Source organism: Erithacus rubecula (genome assembly GCF_903797595.1).
Source record: "Erithacus rubecula genome assembly, chromosome: 11".
NCBI lineage: Eukaryota > Metazoa > Chordata > Aves > Passeriformes > Muscicapidae > Erithacus > Erithacus rubecula.
The window spans coordinates 3,055,230-3,073,024 of record NC_136663.1 but is presented as its reverse complement, the minus strand read 5'-3'; the positions used below and the strand labels follow the sequence as shown (position 1 = coordinate 3,073,024).

Below are 17,795 nucleotides of genomic sequence, written 5' to 3'. Positions count from 1 at the left end.
GATCCTCTAAAAGCAAACCAACCCCTTTAGATGTCATCCTGGACCTGCAAATCCACAGAGTGAGTCAAGGGGCTTAATGCTGACAGGAACAAAACTTATCTCCTGACTCTTCCAGAGAAGTCCTCACTCATCTCACCTGGGAACAGAGGAATCCATTCCTGAGCCCTGTCCCAGTCCTGACTCTGACAGTGATATTTATTGCACAAAGGGGGTTCCCAGCTCATACCTCATAACCACTCCTGCCTCTGCTCTGTCCTGCATCACTATGAGCAGACATCTGCACTGCTCAAACTCCCAGGGGAATGTTCCTCTAGGAGAGGATTTACCACTCCTGACAGCAAACCAAATCCTCTTCTCTGAGTTCCCTTTCTGCACTGTCCTATGGCTGCCCCTGGATTTCTCTGAAGCCTAGTGGTGAACATGAACCCAATGCTAGATAACCACACATCACACCTGAATTCTCTTACAAACCCCAGTTTTGGGCTAGAGAGCTCACTACAAAGTGTTAAAAAATGTGCTTTTTATCATGAGACATGGTTAATTCCTCATTTGGAGGCCCAAGTAAGCTTTACAATGAAATGGCATATCTGTTCTCTGGTCATTGCAGAGCTCTCTGAAGTTCTATTAGAGGATCATCAAGGGCTAATTGTATGGAAAAGCAGCTGATAGAAGTATCTCATCATTCTGTAATCTGTTCTACATTAAATCTCCTCAGGGGACTTGAAAGCAGAACACCAACATCTACAGAGACCCTTGCATTTCTAGCTAGGAGCAAACACTCAAGTTAGCAACAGAATGAAAACAATTATGAAGAATATCCTGTATAGCCTCAGCCACATAAGATCTCAATCAAAACAACAGCAAAGAACACACTCAGCATGGTGTGTTCCAAGGGATACATTTGCTATTCTGATTTCATTGACTGCAGATGACCAATGCCAAAAGAACAAACCAGAATTGTTAGAAAAAGGTGATTAATGAAAAGAATCCTCCTGGACATGTCACTGTTTCATGGTGAAAGGTGGCAGACTCACTCCTAAAGGGTGGTAACATCTTGCATTTTTGCTTACACCAAAGGCAAAGTCCCTAAACAGCAAGAAAGTTTAGAGTAATACTCATGCTTGCTTGGGAAAATCAGGAAGAACAGCAGCAATTTCAGGAATATGACTCTTGGGAAAAGCACTCAAGGCTTTGACACAGGGCTGGGGGTTTGGGTGGCTGCTCCTGATTGCTGCTGGCTGACAGTGCACTGCTGCTCCCAGTGACTCCAGCCCAGCAGCAACATCCTCACACAGCATCATTTCCAGAGGGAAATGTTGCCTCGATTTGCCAACAACACAATCTTTAAAAAGGTAAAAGCAACCAAAAACTGTTTGGAAGCAATTCACAGTTAACAGCACCTCCATCTTCAAAAGTGCAGAATCATAGTTATTACTGATGTGAAATGCAAACAGATTAATGTAGGCCAATGCTATTCCTCCTCCTGATAGAGTAATTGCTCAGAAAGAGAGCACCAAGCATGCCTGGAAGAAACGCAGGGCACTTTTAACAAAGAAAAATGTTTACCACAGAATGAGCTTAACTTCTCTAAGCACTGTGATGGATACTTCATGCTCCAGCAAAATGGAGTAATATAAACCACCTTAAAAGCACTTCTGGTAAATACCGTGTAAATATGTATTGCACAGAAAGACAGGGAGCAATAGGCTTGGAAATCTCAATTTTTAGACAGAAGAAAGAACTAAACTGAAAGCAAATACAAGACATTAATTATGAAAGAGTGGGATGAAGTTGATGAAGATAAACCCCAGGAAGATAAGAGATGCTAGAAATTAGGATATATACAGACATTTGAAAAGGCTATTGCCTGGTCGCCTTGAGAGGGGGGAGCAGGGGTGCACAACATTCCTTAAAACACAAGAGGAGAAAGGTACACAAGGCAGGAAACAGCTTCCAGCAACATTCCATTTCCACACGCGAAAACTTTAACCACAGATTTTAAGCATGCGGCCAGCTAGCCTCTTTCAGAAACCGACCAGAAAACTACCTCCGGACACAAGCTCTCCAGCGCATTCCCAACAAAAGGCGTTCGCTGCTCGTGCCGTGCAGAGCCCCTCGGGCAGCGCTCCGCACACGTGCGGCTCTTTGTGCGCTCCGGCCGGAGGATGCTCCGCGCTCCCTGCCTGCCCTTCCCATGCGTGCCCAGCCGTTGCCCACAGCTTTGTCCTGCTCAAACTCAGCTCCCCAGGTTGAAGGTGAAGGCAGAGCAGCCCTGGAGCTGCTTTCCCTCCGCGGCAGAGCCGAGCCGAGCGCTCCCTCCTCTCCGGGCGCTCCATCCAGGGCAGCGCTGCGGGACGCGCGGAGTTACAGCGCATCCACCCAAACTTTCCCTGCCAACCCGGAGGGCCCGAGGGGGACAGAACCCTCCCCATAGGGCCACAGGCAGTGTGTCCCGGCCGTGCTGTCCCCGTCCAGCCCCGCAGACTCACTCACATGCCCCGCTGCAGCCGCGGCTCCGCGGCCAGAGCGCAGCCCAGCAGCACGGAGAGCAGCGCCGGGCCGGCTCGCATGGCGCTGCCGGGGGATGCAGGATGGAGAGCCGGCTGGAGCAGCAGCAACACCGCCAGCAGCAGCATCAGCAGCCCCCCAAATCATTTAAAGCGGCGGCACAGCCGCGCTGCCCGGCCCCATCCCCGGCCCGGCCCCATCCCCGCCCCGCCCCGCCCGCAGCGGGGAGCGCACGGCGCTGCCGGTCCCGGGAGCTCCCCTCGGGAATAGCGCTGTGTTCCCGCTGCTCACGGAGCTCCTCCTGCTCGCATCCCCGCTGGGAGCAGCTCCAGGGGGAGACAGGCGGAGAGGATAGGCGGGAGGGTGTTTGCAATGTCCGTACGCAGGGATGTGCATCCTCCGGCCCCAGCCCTGCTCTCCCCTCCCTGCCGGGATGCCAAGCGCGTTCTGCTGCGCTGACAGACACGTATCTTGGCTGCTCCTTATTTCCTCTGGTCCTTCTTTGTTCCACTGCAATCATATATGAGCACTTCCGAGAGGTAACCGTGAAAATAAACGCGTTTAACATCTTGGGGGAGGGATAACACCGCTACTGCTGAGAGTTAGTGACAGCAAGAGCATAAAACCGGGAGCTGAGGAGCGGTGTTTAAATCCCAGAGCTGCCTGCCGTCCTCCAGACCATCCTCTCATCTTTATGATCTCTCCAGACCTTTACTGCTGTCAAAACACAACTCTTTCCTCTTTACTGCTGAGAGAAGGGAGACCAACTGACCTGGAAAGGGAACTGTGCATAGCAGCGAATAAAAAAATGAGAAAAACACACCTTAAGCGTTTTATGAGCTAATGCAGGTCTCCGAGTCCATTCCAGCACGGTTTCCCTCTCTCCAGAGGGCTGTGACTAACCAGGCACTGGGCTGTGAACAGCAGATGGGCCCTGAGCCAGCCAGAGCTAAAACCAGCGATTCCTTTCCTCTCCCATGGCATGGGCTTGGTCTCCACTTGCTCTGCTCTCCTGCACAAATTTGTGACAGAAACAACTGGATGGGTACACCAGCATCCTCACCAGTCAGGAGTCAGCCTCTGTTTTACAGAGCATTAATTTATCTCCCTTTCAGCCCTGTAACACGATACACCCACTTCTCATTTTACACACGCTTTACAAGTGGTTTCCTGTATGGTTTTTATTTTCCAAGGCCTTTGCTGAAGTAGGTAAACATTTGCCATTCATAACAAGAAAACTGGTTTTATATTGTTCATTGCTTTGAAGCTTGAATGGACATGATCCCTTTGAGATTTTATCAACTGATTTCTTTTTCATGGGGAAGAAAACACACAGCCCTTATCTGGCCTTAGAGCAGAATAATTGCACCCTGAAATTTCCAATGAATGGCTGAGTCTCTCTTGTGTCTGGAGTAGTTTTAACTCCACAGGACCTTGTGTTGAGCTAATCTCATTACCTCCCACTGAGCACATACTTTTTAATCATTTTATTTCTTAAACCCCAGAAAATCTTTCTTCATAAAATAATAGATGTTCATTATGTCAAGGCTGAGTGTTCATTATGTCCTGTGATGTCATCCCAGCCTGGATTATTTTCAGGATCTCATCATGGCAAAATAGCAAAGGATCTCATTCCTCAGTTGTAACCTCAGGAGAGGTAAATTGGTCTTTAAAAATACTTTAATTTTTTCCATCTTAAGGAACTTAACCTATTCAATGTTGTTTCTCAAAGCTTTATGTGATCATTATAAACCATACACAACGTTTATTATACCCAGTTGTTAAGAGTAATGGACCAGCAACATGCAAACTGGGAGGTACAGAAATGCAGAGTGAAGGACATTTAAGAGATGAGACCTTTGCCTGGGGGCCACACAGCAAAATGCAGCTGCAGCCAAACTCTGGAGTAAAACATCCCTGTTTTCTGGGCAGGAGCTTCAACTGCTGTGTCCTTGACATTGTCCTCAACTCCAAAGCCAACCCACTCAGTGCAAAGTGTTCTTCTTACAAATATTATCTGATGTTTCTCCTCTTCTGCTGTGTTTTAATTGAGAATATCCTGCAGAGCTGTTGGCTTTAATGGGATGATTCCCATGAGAAGAGTTGCAGCATTGGTGGAAGGAGTTTCAAAGCCTCCTGAGATAATTGATCTGCTGGGATCCCAAGTCAGTTAAACCTGCAGACCTGACACAGAGGTAGAAGCTGACTCATCTATTGCAGATCTTACACTGGGCTCTGGTAAAAAAAGCCCTGGAAACAGCATTAGTGAGTTTTTTATATTCCACATCCTTGCTATGACCAACCAGACATGCTCCTGCTGTCCTGAAATTAATTTGCTATTAGTTCTGCATCTTTGGCCTTGGCATCTACAAACAACACCCTGGCCACTACCAAAGCAGTCAGTGGACATGTTGACCAGAGCTCCCTTCCTGACTGGGAAAAGGAATAAATTAAATTGCTTCTTGCTCAGCTAAACCAGCTTTTGAACAGAGTAGGTAAAATGCCAATTCCCCTTGGTGGCTTTGTGCAGTTATAATGGGATGCAATTGCCTGGAGTACAAGTGGTTAGGGAAAAAAAAAACAGCTCATGCCCTCCATATAGTTGTGAAGGACTTTCTAAGGGATGAAATTGCATTATTCTCCTCTCTTGTTGATCAGAAAATTGTTCTGTCAGATTCCAGTGCAATCCAAATTCAGCACATTATTTACAACACTGTCCAGATCACGAATTCTGTAAAAGATTTGGTATCTCTCACAATGTTCCATCCCATCCTCTCCACTTTAAAGCATATTTCCCCCCTCATTAGCATTTTAATTTTGATGTGTAATTTCCTACAAACAGGCTGTGACAGTTGTTGTGTATCCCCAAGCATGAACGAGTGTTGCCCAAAACTTTGAGTCAGTGTCACACCATCCTGTTCTATTTTCATTTTTCTGTCTGATTCTCAGTATCTCCATTGCCAGTCTTTTTAAATTGTAGCTAGTTACAGGATTTAACAGTCCCTTCTGATATAAAGAAATTTTCGTGCAGAGATTGTAATTAGGAAGGCTGAGCTCTGTTCTGTTATTAGCAGAATTGTGATTTTTGGAGTGGTGGGTTAATTGCTAATAACCATATGCAATGCTTCTGTCAAGATGTTTCCCATTACAGTAATTAACTTAGCAGCTGGGGTAACAGACATTTACCATTTGTCTTCACAGTATCCCTGATTTAGGATTGCTCCAAAACCCTTTTTGGACTCTGTTTCTTCAATTCCCAGGTGTAAGATGAAAAAGAGGGGAGGCTGAGGAGAGAAGATTTGGGAAGAGTAAGTTGCAAGGATAGTACCTGTTTCAGATATTAAGTGTCTATCAGTGTATCCTCAGGAATTCTGCATTTTTCTTCACTAATCTTAGCCTTGGACCATCATTTTCATCAGCACCAAGCATGGCAGAACAGCCTAAAACAGAGAATGTTTTCAGAAATGATTACTCAAATGCTCAAATTAATCTGATCATTATTGAGGATTTATTAAATGAAAAGTGCGGAAATTTTCATTGCCTATTCATATCCTTAAACCTCAAAATCCCTATGGCAGGGGATTTTTTCCTTCATGTTTTGTAGTCAATGATATGGATATAAACATTTGTTGTTAATTGCTTCCTTTCTGTGCTGTCTCACTGGAGCTCCTTCCTTCTCAGAGCTGTGCCAGAATTACAGTAATATTATTAACTATATGGCCAACCTGAAAATTAAGAAGAAAATAAAGTTGTTCTCTGAAGCCACATCACATGACAGAGCAGTAGCAGTTTCATTGATTTAATTCATCAACAGAATATATTGAAAGAATTAATTTTGTTTACAAGATAATTTTAAAGACTTTTAGGACCATGATGCCAGATTTATCCTTGTTTTTTTGAAGTTGGTTATGACCAGAACAAATTCTGCACAATACCACATTAAAGAAGGTTTGTTAATACCCTTAAAAGTGTTAAAGCAGCATTCCAAGGGCACTGGAAGCTTTCTCTGCTGCAAGGAATTGGCTTTGCTCCACTGCAAGGAATGGGGTAATGCTAATTTACAGCAACTGAGGATCTAGCCCACGTTGTTAATCATAATTATGGACTTCTTTTGGGAGGTGCATTTTATAAAGTAGTTGGGGGAGACAAGAAAATTAAGTTAAAATTATTTTCTTCCACAGGAGGTAAAAGCAGTACATAAATAAATACTTGGTGTTGCAGTAGATCTTTAAAACCTACAATAGTTTCCTGGCACTGCAGCGTCCTGTGATATTTTTTTTCCTCCAGCACATAATAGTAAGTTTCTGATAATAGTGCTCACAGACAGCTTTGATTATAAGCACTTGTCAGGGAATGGATAACTAGGAAAATAACACCATATTCAACTGTAAAAAATGCTGCCTGGAGTACATTAACAGAGTGATAATTTCTGCTAATAGCAGCCTCCGAACCCCATCCATTAGCTTTGAATTGAAATTCCTGCTTCATTTCTATCTTTTTGAGCATTTCTGCCCTCTGACCCTCTCTCCCATTACTTGGCAGCAGCAGATCCATCCACAGACACCAGGAGTAAGGAAAAACTGGGTCTGAGCAAGCTGGGGACTGGGACACTGCCTGGCAGGACCAGCACAGGGGATGGGGAGGGACAGGGGATGTTTGTTCAGTAGGTTTCCATTCTTTGGGAATCTTCTGTCAGCATCCTGCTCCTTCCCCAGCCAACCCAAGTCACCAGCTGCACTCTCCCACTGTGACAGGAATTCAGGTTTTCATTCATGTTCCTTAAGAGGAGAGGGAAAGAAGGGTTGGAAGGGGGGGAAAATAGAAAAGGTCTGAACAGTCCAGCTCCAGAGCAGTAGAATCAGAGAATCACGGGGTTGGTAAGGTTGGAAAAGTCCTTTAAGGTCATCAAAATCAACAGTGAACCACCACTCCATCCACCACTAAACCATGCCCTCAGGTGCCACATCTTCAGGCTTTGTGAGCATTTCCAGGGACAAAGACCCCACCACTGCCCTGGGAAGTTTGTCCCAATGCTTGCAACACCTTTCCATGAATAGTTTTTCCTTAATATCAACTCTAAACCTCCCCTGGCAAAACTAAAGACCTTTTCCTCTTGTCCTGTCACTGGGACTTGCCTGACTCCCACCTCACCAGGAAATCCCTTCAGGTGGGTTTGGAGGGAAATAAGGGGTTCCCTCACTCCTCTCAGTCTCTCCAAACAGCAGAAATGTTCAAACAAAGTATTTCTTTTTGACATGATTAGGAGAAGCCCATTGATATTCAAGTCAGGAGGATATTTCTGTAGGGACCTATTACATCTGATTGGGAAAATAAAACGTTACCCACATCCACAATTACTTCTATAAAGACCACTGATCTCATTCCTGAGCTTTTCTCTTTAGCATTAGTTAACCAAAATTCTGGTAAGAGCAGGCTCTTGACAATATAATCCTAAAATAAGTTTTATGTTGGCAGGCAATACCAACTGGGAGTGCTTTCATCTATTTCTGGATTTGGGATAACGACACTCCAGTGAGTGGCTAATCTGGTGTGCTTGTGTACATTCAAATTAACATCACACATTAGGGGGCAAGTCACATCTTCTCTGACCTACACAGGTGACAGCCAGATGCAACTCCAAATTTAATGCAGGTATTCCAGCCTCATCTCAACACAAAGGAAAGAATTAGCATTTAGAAACTTTAGAGCAATTCATTTTTTTTTTTGGCAGAGCAGTGTATTACTAAATAATTTTTAGGAGGAACTATTTTATTCGGTATTTAACAATTTTTTTTTCACAGTGGTCTCCTTTTGGCCACAAAAAGCACCACCTGCAAGCAGCTGAACAAGCAACTCATTCAAAAATTAAGCAGAATATCTTCTTGCTTGTCCATTCAGAGAAATCAAATTGGGGGTATTTATGTTAGGAGTGTTTGAAGGCTCATCAAGTCAGGAGATATGAGAGCCCTTGGAGACTTGGCCAATGAGAGGTAAGCAACACAATCTGATTATCAAATATTCCTGATCCATCCTGAGGACAGGAAATTAGCAAGAGTTATCCTTTAAAAAAAATTGAAACAAATAAATAAAATTAAAAAAAAAAAAAAAAAGCCACAACAAAAACCCCATTGAAATATGTGATAAAAGAGGTTTGCTGGCCCTGATGAATTTTTCAGTTGGTTCATAGCACAGTTCAGTGAGTGCCAGGGCAATACTAAAAGGATGAAGTCAATCACACAAACCAGGCAGTAACAACACTCCAGCAACCTCAGCTGCAAAACTCCAGCCCCAACCAGCACTGATACTTCAATCATTCTAATTTATCCTCTGGGGTAGGCAGCCCCCTCAAAATTTGGGTTTTAGATGTTCAAGCTGGTAACTCTCATCTACATCACTGAAAATGCAGTCACAAAATAAATCAAAGAAAAAAAGGGCTCAGAAGTTGGATTTTCCTCAGAGTTTCCCCATCCCTTTGGAATTGCTCGTGGATTCAGATGCTGCCTGAGCTTCCTCCTTTGTCTCATATTTAAAATATTAAAATTCAAAGGAATAAATGCTTTGTTTGTTTGCTTCCAATTAGGAGCTAATGAAATCCCAGGAACACACTTCCAGGTGATTTGTCACAGAACTGAAACTCAATAGTGTGTTCCTGTGTGTACCTTCCCTCTCTGTCTGTTCTGCTGACACAACTAGACCACACTTCATTCTCCCAAAGACATTGCAGCATTACTTTACTGGTTTTTCCTCCAAATTACCTGCCTGGCTACTGTCACCATTGATCTTTTAAGTCCTTGACTGAGTAATCAGTCAGAGAGCTAATTAATGTAGTGGCTTGGAGGGAAGGATGAAATGAAAAAGGAGATTTTTTTTCCCTTATTCTTGATGTTTTTATTGCCTTTGAAAGGTGCTTTATCTGTAGCATAAAGGAGCATTTGTCTGTGCTTTTTCCTGCTGTCAGTTCACCTACTATAAATCTATTTCTCAGCTATTAACAGAAACCAGAAGAATTTCATGGGAATGGTGATACTGAAATCTAAGAAGAAAAGAAATCTAAGATTTTGTAGTTGTTTTTCCCCTATTGACACTCACAGACTGCAGTGTGTATTTGGAGTGAGTGGCAACTGCAAGACCTGACCCAGATTTTCAGATGGTTTTAGAACTAAACAGATGTTTTAATATTAGGATGACTTTGTTATATCTTAAAGAAAAAGAAGGGTTTTGTTTTCTTTCTTTCCTGCTGGGTCTGCTGTCCATAGACAAGAATGATCTGTGTGATCTTCAACCCCCAAAATTTATCCAGATTCATTCCTGGCCAAAATGGGTCAAGCTCAGGTGCCTGAACATATGGTTTAAACACCACCAGTTAGTTTGGCTTTAGTCTGAGACAAAGGATGTGAGAAAAGGGAATCACAGAATAGTTTGGGATGAAAGGCACTTTAAAGATCATCCAGTTCCACCATCCCAAGTTGCTCCAAGCTCCATCCAACCTGGCCTTGAGCACTTCCAGGGATGGGGCAGCCAGAACTTCTCTGGAATGCCTCATGCTAAAGATATTCCAAAATTACTCATCAGGGTCCATGATTTAAAAGAAAAATCAATATTCAAATGTTAATGATCAAGTTCTCCTTAAAGAATAGATGAACAATTTAAAAGTTAGCTGTACACACAGATCCTGTTTTCCTCATCCTGAATGTCTAAGAAGCATAGAGTATTCTGATATTCTGATATGTGAAAAGGTATTTAATTTCCTTTATTCTCAAGGAATTCTACATGCCCTGGAACAGCTCTTTTAATCCACAGAGTTAACCCCATACTGCCATGCACACAGAGAGGGATATTTACATATTCTACAGCAGGATTTAAACACTGCTGTCCACAGGGAGCTGATGAACCGAAAATGGTTTAATAAGCTTTCTCTTAAAATTCTTCAGGGAGGCAGATATTAGCATCAGCAGTATTTGTTGCTAAATGCAAATAAAATCATGGTGCATGTGGGAATTGTGCTGCCCATGCTCCAGGAAGCAGCGAGCACAGGGCTGCAGTAGGCAAGTGGCAATTAAATATTTCACACATGCCTGCGTGGCTCTTTATCTACAGCACCACTGCCACATCCAGCAACAATTAATGGTGTTGGGATGGAATCCCCAACTCATAATTCTGTGATTAACTCCTGGAGAAAACCCATTTCCTACAAAGGCTTACACAGGAAGTGTCTGAGAAACCCACGCTGCTGTAAAGAATTACACAAAAAAAGAAATACAGCAGTGCAAAAAGCAGCCTGCCCTCCAAGAAAATCAGCATTGGCTGGGCTGAGTACTGCAAACTGGGCATGTTTTATTAATTCAAGTATCAAGACAATAATAAATTAAGTACCTAGATATACAGGGGGAAAAGGCAATGTCAGCAGTTGCAGGCTTTTAGACTTGACCTCCTAATTTGTGCAAAAAATCAAAAATATATCTAAAGTTTACTACAATTAAAGATTAATAGAAACGCTGTGAAGTTCTGAAAAGTTTATGTAGCTAAACCTTGCCAAACTAACCCAACATTTTTCTTCTATTATTGACTTTTTAGATGCAAATTCTGATCTACACAGACTTCAGCAAAGCATTTCTTAGATGTGGAAAATTACTTGTTTAACCTCGAGCAGTTCTCTGTGCAGGAAAAGCTAAGGAGGATATAATGGTGAGTTGTGTCAAAAGGGGAATTGTTCACTTGTGGGAAGCTCATTAATGAACATCCAGTGATGAGACTCAAGGCAAAAATTAGCAATATCTTTGCCCCTGGCACAAGAGATAGGCCCAGCCTTGTGGAGTTTGCTGTGGAAAAGAATCTCCTGCTGGAAAAATAAGATTACTTCGAGGCTGAATTCTATGGACAACATGGATGGAATCTAAAGCCATGAAAAGCTGGATGACACACTTGGGGACTAATAATAATTTCTCCTACTGGGGGGTCTTCTGAGCTACCTCATCCAATTTTGAATCAGGAGCTGGAGAAGAGAATTCAACACGATACAGACATGGAGCAGCACTATTAGGATGAACCAAACATCCAGGAAAAGAGAAGGAATTTGATCTGTTTAGAGCAAAACTAAGGTTTGTTTAAACTAGCAGGATGGAGGTGAGGGAGGAAAGAGGAATTGCTTTCTTAAAGCACACTGAAGGAGAGGCGGGATGGGATGAATTTCAGGGACACCCAGGAATGTTGGCACAGTAAAAGACAAGGCTGGGAAGAGAACAAGCCAGCCCAAAGCAGCCACACAGGTGTTTGAGCACTGGGTGTCTGGGATAGCCTAATGCAAGCCATAGCAGCAAAATTGGGAAATAGCATGGAAGAAAATTGTAAATTCATTAAAAGAATTCTAAAATACGTTTTTATGTGATAACAGGGAACTGGATTTGGTCACCAGGCAGTGCCTTTCAAGCCCTCCCACCTTGCTGGGTTTCAGCTGTTTAGTTTTGAACCTATCAACATCCCCAAAGTGTGCTGCAGCCTCAGGTACAAGAACAACACTGATCTTCTGGTAACTCCTGTGCTCAAAACAGGTCTGTGCCTCAAGTGACTGAAGGGAACAGCTTTGGAGGAGGCAAATTTAACTAACTTTTAGTGATTACCAGGAATTAAGCCTTTTTCTCCTTGAAATGGGAATAATGCTCTTGGTTTGTGGCTGGGTGCAAGAGAATCCTGCACCATGCCTGGGGATGGTCAGCCTTGTGCTAATCTAAATAACAACCAAAAAATAGTCAACTAACCCTAACATCAGAGCATGCCATGATGTTTTCTCTAAGCAGAGAGATGTGTTTGTCTTTTAGATCACAGCAGAACACCCAGAGGCTGAATAAATGTAAAGGCCAGCTGCATGCAAAGGTCAATTTGCATGCACCCATAACATGATAGCACAGGTGAGTGCAGCAGAGGTGCCCAGGAAATCCAAACCTGCTGGCTGAGCTTGTTTGCAGTGTCCCTGACATTGGGAATGTATCAGTTTTTATAATTTAGTTAGAATTAGAAAATAATAAGTGCCAACTTTCTTTTCAGTGTAGCAGCAGCTTCTTTTTTAACCACATATTTACTGCTCAAGGTTATCACTGCAGGGCTGTCAGAGGCTTCTATCACATCTTTATCACATCAGCAAGTTCCCTCCTAAATTTTCTTTATCCCCAGCAACGATGCATGCAGGGAAAAAAGGCTGTGGATTGACCAGCAATTACAAAGTTGATTTTGTGGATCTAAACAACTGCAGAACATTTTGTGCAACAGCATTTCCCCTGCTTTGGTACTGAACTCATGAGAGGAAAATTCAACAGAAGCAGTTAATCCATTTAATTCATAAAGCTGGTGTGGTAGACAACATTCACTTAACATCAATTAGTGTTATAGCTGATAATTTGGGCCAGGGCAATATAAAATTGACAGGCAGAGCTTGGTGTGGGCATGATATGGATAAAGGGGATGCCCTGTGGGTAAAAGGGGATGGCTCTGAGGCTGAGGTGCTCCTCCCCTGTCACTTCACTCTGTGTGTGTTGAACTAAGCAGCAGCCCCAGGACACTGCTCCTATTACTGGGAATTGCATCAATGCACTGAAACCCACTTTGAAAGCAGTTTCTCTTTGTGTACATTATATTCAGTGAAAAATGGGATTTGCTTCCCAACTGCTGGGATGTATTTTGGCTGTTGCAGCCAAAATTTTAAAACTTAAGGTGTTTTTTCTATTTTGTCTGTTTAAGTGTTGAGCACAGCAGTGATATCATTCAGGTATGCATTATTTACTGATAAACCATTCTGTCCTTAAGGCTTGGTTTTACTTACTGAAAGGTCAGCAAATGCAGCATAAGAACCAGAATCTGACAGCTTAGGAATTAAAAGTTTATGGGAATTGAGTTTATTTTCTTGCTCCCAAGGCCCATAGGTGACCTGAAATGAGTCATGAGAAGAGTTGTAAAGTGTTTTTTGAAAAAGATAACTTCAGGCTGTTTAGCCCCTAAAGTAGAGATGCAGTTCCTAAACTTGGAGCAGGGGAGAAATGGATCCACAGCATCACCACCAGGAAGCCATGGAGATTATCCCATAGGAAAACATAAGGGACAAAGATGTGACCTAAATCTCAGTTTCCTTTAGCCTTAAATCCTGGGTTATGAACAAATTCCTGTCTGTTTGGGCTCTGCAGTCTGGGGTTGCCCTGATCTTTATATTGAGTGATCACTGATAATTTAGCAAGCTTTAGGTGAGGGGTCAAAGCCAAGTTACCTCTGTTTCAGCTCAGTGCCTTCTGCTCCTGCTCTAAGCACCTCCACCCTGTCTTGGCTTCCTCTTCCTCTCAGCATTTTTCCAGAAATAAGCAATCTCTCATCCCAATTTCTCCTTTGTCAGGTGCCTCCAAAGGTGAAGACTGGCAGAAGTAGAGGAAACACTGAAGGAAGGTATTTTCTTTTGAACTGTTGGGCAGGAATAGAGACCTGTGTCCTCCAGCATAATTCCTGCTGAGGATAAATAGTGGCTCCATGACTTCTGCAGAGGTTATCTCAGGCAGCACAGAGGGGTGTCAGCAAGGGGCAGGCAAAGCCCTGCTCTGACAGAGGCACTTCTGAACACAAGCTGGAACAGATTGTTAAAAGCATCAGGGAAACATCACGACCAAAATCATGGCCATTGTGAGCTTTGGGCTGGCAATTCTCACTGCACTGCCAGGATTAAAGCACTTGCATTTCACCTCTGTGTCTTAAGGCACAGGGGGGTTGTGCTTTAATTTCAAATTTCCCTTTAAGTCTCCCTGCCTTGCCAAGGTGGCCTGAGGACAAATCCATTAATCTGTGTGATGTGCAGGTCTGTTTACATTATGGGAGTTATGTAAGCAGGTAGAGCTCATCAATAATTAAAGGCTCTGTGGGTAAAGTAGAGATGTGACCATTTTATTCTGCCTTCTCAGGGTTTCTGTGCAAGCCCCACAGTCCTTATGCTTTTCTTCTGAGTGTTTTAAGGGATGGCAGCTCCAAGCCTTCCATCTGCAGAGGTTGAGTGAGTCTCTCTCATTTCTACAGAAACGAGCTGGAGGAATTATCAATGTAAAACAGGGATTAAAAAGGGGAGGATCAAGCTCCCTGGTTGTGTTTTGATGGCAGCCTGTACAAGGTGTAATAAAATCAATAGTTTCTCTCACTGAAAGGGTTCTTTCTATCTCCAGCAATGACAAGAGGAGAGTGGGCAAAGAGCTCTATTAGCTGTTCTTTGAGAATCAATCACACTTAAAAGCAATAGTCAAAAAAACAGCAACTGCACAATAGATGAATAATTTTTCACACAAATAGCCCGAATTTCAGAGAAGTGACACACTTTTAAAGAGATAGTAGATAAAATATCTGGCTCTCTGAAAACCAAGAAAATACTAAGCATTTATTTCTAAAGACACTGAAATAAAAATGCTCAGATCCTTAAGGGGTAAAAGCCAAAATACCAATTCAGAACACCTGAGCAAGGACATGAGATAATGATCAAGATTCACTTGATTCAATTTTAAATGTCACATCAGGAAATACAAAATTCCTGAAGCTGCACTCAGGAAGAAAATGCTCATGGCTGCTGTCAAACAAGGGCTTTCTTTCACCCATGATATAACAACCCCTGACTCCAGGATCTGGCATGAGGCTGTGCCAGGACAGGTTGAGGTTGGGAATTAGGGAAAGGTTCTTCCCCCAGAGGGTGATGGGGCACTGAGCAGGATCCCCAGGAAATCAGCACAGCCCCTGGGAGCTCCAGGAGTTTTTGGACAATGCTCAGGGTGGGATTGTTGGGGTGTCTGTGCAGGGCCAGGAGTTGGACTGGATGATCCCTGTGAGTCCCTTCCAGCCCAGGATATTCTGTGATTTTATGATCTGCTGAGGATGTGAGCTGATCCAGCACAGAGCCTTTGTCTCACAGCAGATGAGAACCAGCTGTGTTAAATCTCTGCATTATATCTACATCCAGCATCAAGATGTAATTGGCAATTACAAAGTCACATTAAACATTATGTAATGAGCTATTTAAATACATCAGAACTGCATAAAACACAAGGAAAACAATTATATCAGGTAAAAGCCATATTCATGCATAAATAATGAGGGGAAATATGGCAGTCAGCTTGTTCTGTTGTATCCCACTAAAATTTCGATATGGCCCCAGCAGTGTGGAAGAACAAATGGAAGGCAGAGCAAAGAAAGGAGCTGCAATAATTAGAATTATTCCTTGTTGACTCTGGGTGAGCTGCTTGTGGCTCGACAGCAAGCATGAAAGCACCATCAAGGCCAAAAAAACTCTGGTTAACATCTCCCCCCTCCTGTCTGGGTGCAGGGTTTGAGATGCTGGAGTGAAGAAACACTGTCACTTAGTTTGAGGCAAAACCAGGCAAAAGATGCAGGCAGGATGACTTTGTAAATGTGGACAGCAGACTGTACTCTGTCTTTTCATGCTGTCGTGTTTCTTTGTTGATGTCTCTGTTTTAAGATCTTTTTTGCTCCATGCATCACCAATTGCCTTTTGTTTTCTCACAGCAGGAAAGGCTCAGTTAATCCATATGTCATGACAAAAAATCCAGCCTTCCCTTTGATAGGAACCAAGCATGACAGCAATCTATTGAAAAGGTGTTTTGGACTATCATTTCTTCCAAGCTAATTTATTGACTGGATGGCTTTCAAAAATAATAGGTCTGTTTCCCAAGATAATGAGCTGAGATGTGACTCACAAAGTCCGTGTGAGCACACAGACAGCCTAATTATGAGAAATAAACTAATAATAAACCATCAGTCTCTAGAAATCACTAGCTGTTGTGATATACAAGTCTAAACATCAGAGAACATGAATGTTTCCACCTGTTCCCTTCTGCAGTGATTTTGTTTTATTATCTCTAGATATGTAAAACAAATTTCTTCCCATTAAGCCCTAGACAGATCAGGATGCAGAGAAAGATCTGATCTTTGGAGCTGGGGGGGTGACAGTTTTGCTGAGCAAACTCCAGCTCTAGTATGTGGTTATGAGAGGAAAATGCTATTCAAATGGATATTTAGTCAGAATCCACAGATTTATAAATCAGAGCTGGCAAAGTGAATCATCCATGCAAATAAAAGCCCTTTAACACGTTTAAGCCCATTGACCACGTTTTTTTTCCCCAGTATATTTCACTTTAAGCATAGATCACAGTGTGACTACATAAAGAATGTTTCTTTCCTGTAGCATTTGTGGAACAATTTAGACCATTTTTAACAAATAGTTTCTGTCACTCATTTTCCCATTTCTTGGACAGATGATGGACAGGACACAGACACATTTTGCCTGTAGAAAAGGCATATTAAAGAAATGTGGCATGCTTAGGAAACATGAATTATTCTCACTGAGTGAATCTCCTGCTTCTAACAAGCAAAATGCCCACAATCTTATCCTCTTATCTGGAATAAGGGACTGTGTCCAACTTGTGCTGAAGCTCTAAAAAGACTGTCACTACCTAGCCCAGCCAGTTTTCAACTTGTGGACCCCAGAGGGAAAATATCACCCTGCAAAGAGCTTTCCTGACATGTTTACAGCATACCAAAAAAAATGGGTGTTCACAGAAACTTCCAGCTCATTCTCCTCCCCTCAGGTGTAAAAGTAGCAGGGTTTTTTATGATTACTGACTACCTGTGCTCACTGTGGAGTAATCAGCTGTAAAAGCAGTTGAACAGTGGAAAATTCTGTGTTTATCACTCTTTCAAGGCTGGCACTTTTAAATCTGACCCTGAATCATCCCGACCTCCACTTTGCTGGTGAAACATCTCTGCCTCATGTTACCAAGGAAAGAAATTGCTGCCTTAAAATGCTCTGACCTTGTCCAGCACATTGGACTCGCTTTTCATTGCCAATCAAGCAGAGCCCCACGTGCTCAGAGATGACAAATTAAAGCTGCAGAAGTTGCATTCCAGAAGCATTTATAATTTCTCCTAAGAATTTGGAGCTCCCCTCTAGCAGGGTGAGCTGCTGGGGATGCTCTGCCCTTGGCTGACGTTTCCCTGAGCTGTGATGGGATTTCTCCAAGCACACTCCAGATTGTTGTACTTACATCAACACTTAACTAATGCTCAGCAAGACTTTTGACAAATCTCATTTGTTCTGGGGATGGACAAGCAGTGAAGATCATCTGGAGCCACAGAGTCATCAGTATTTTCTAACCCTGTTTTGTCTTCAGCACAACAGATGTCCATTGAAAAGAAAAACATGTTTCCAATGGTTTTAAGATTGCCAGGATTTTCCCTCCACGAACATCTCCTATAAAAGCTGT

The 17,795-nt window shown here is 42.9% G+C and overlaps 1 protein-coding gene across 5 annotated transcripts in view; it reads right to left on the bottom strand.

Moving 5' to 3' along the window:
* The window catches only part of LOC306806498 (uncharacterized protein), a 184,399-nt gene extending 181,691 nt beyond the window's left edge, over positions 1–2,708 (bottom strand). For 4 of the 5 annotated variants that reach the window (XR_013775484.1, XR_013775485.1, XM_079315312.1 and 1 more), the window contains exon 1: positions 2,494–2,680. Coding sequence is in view for 3 of the 5 variants with exons in the window: in XM_079315312.1 (XP_079171438.1) it covers positions 2,494–2,636 (143 nt within the window). In the remaining 2 variants the exon portion in view is untranslated. Of the gene's footprint in view, positions 1–2,493 lie in introns of all 5 variants that reach the window. The other variant, XM_079315311.1, reaches the window with a different exon arrangement.
* Between the last annotated feature and the right edge of the window lie 15,087 nt (positions 2,709–17,795).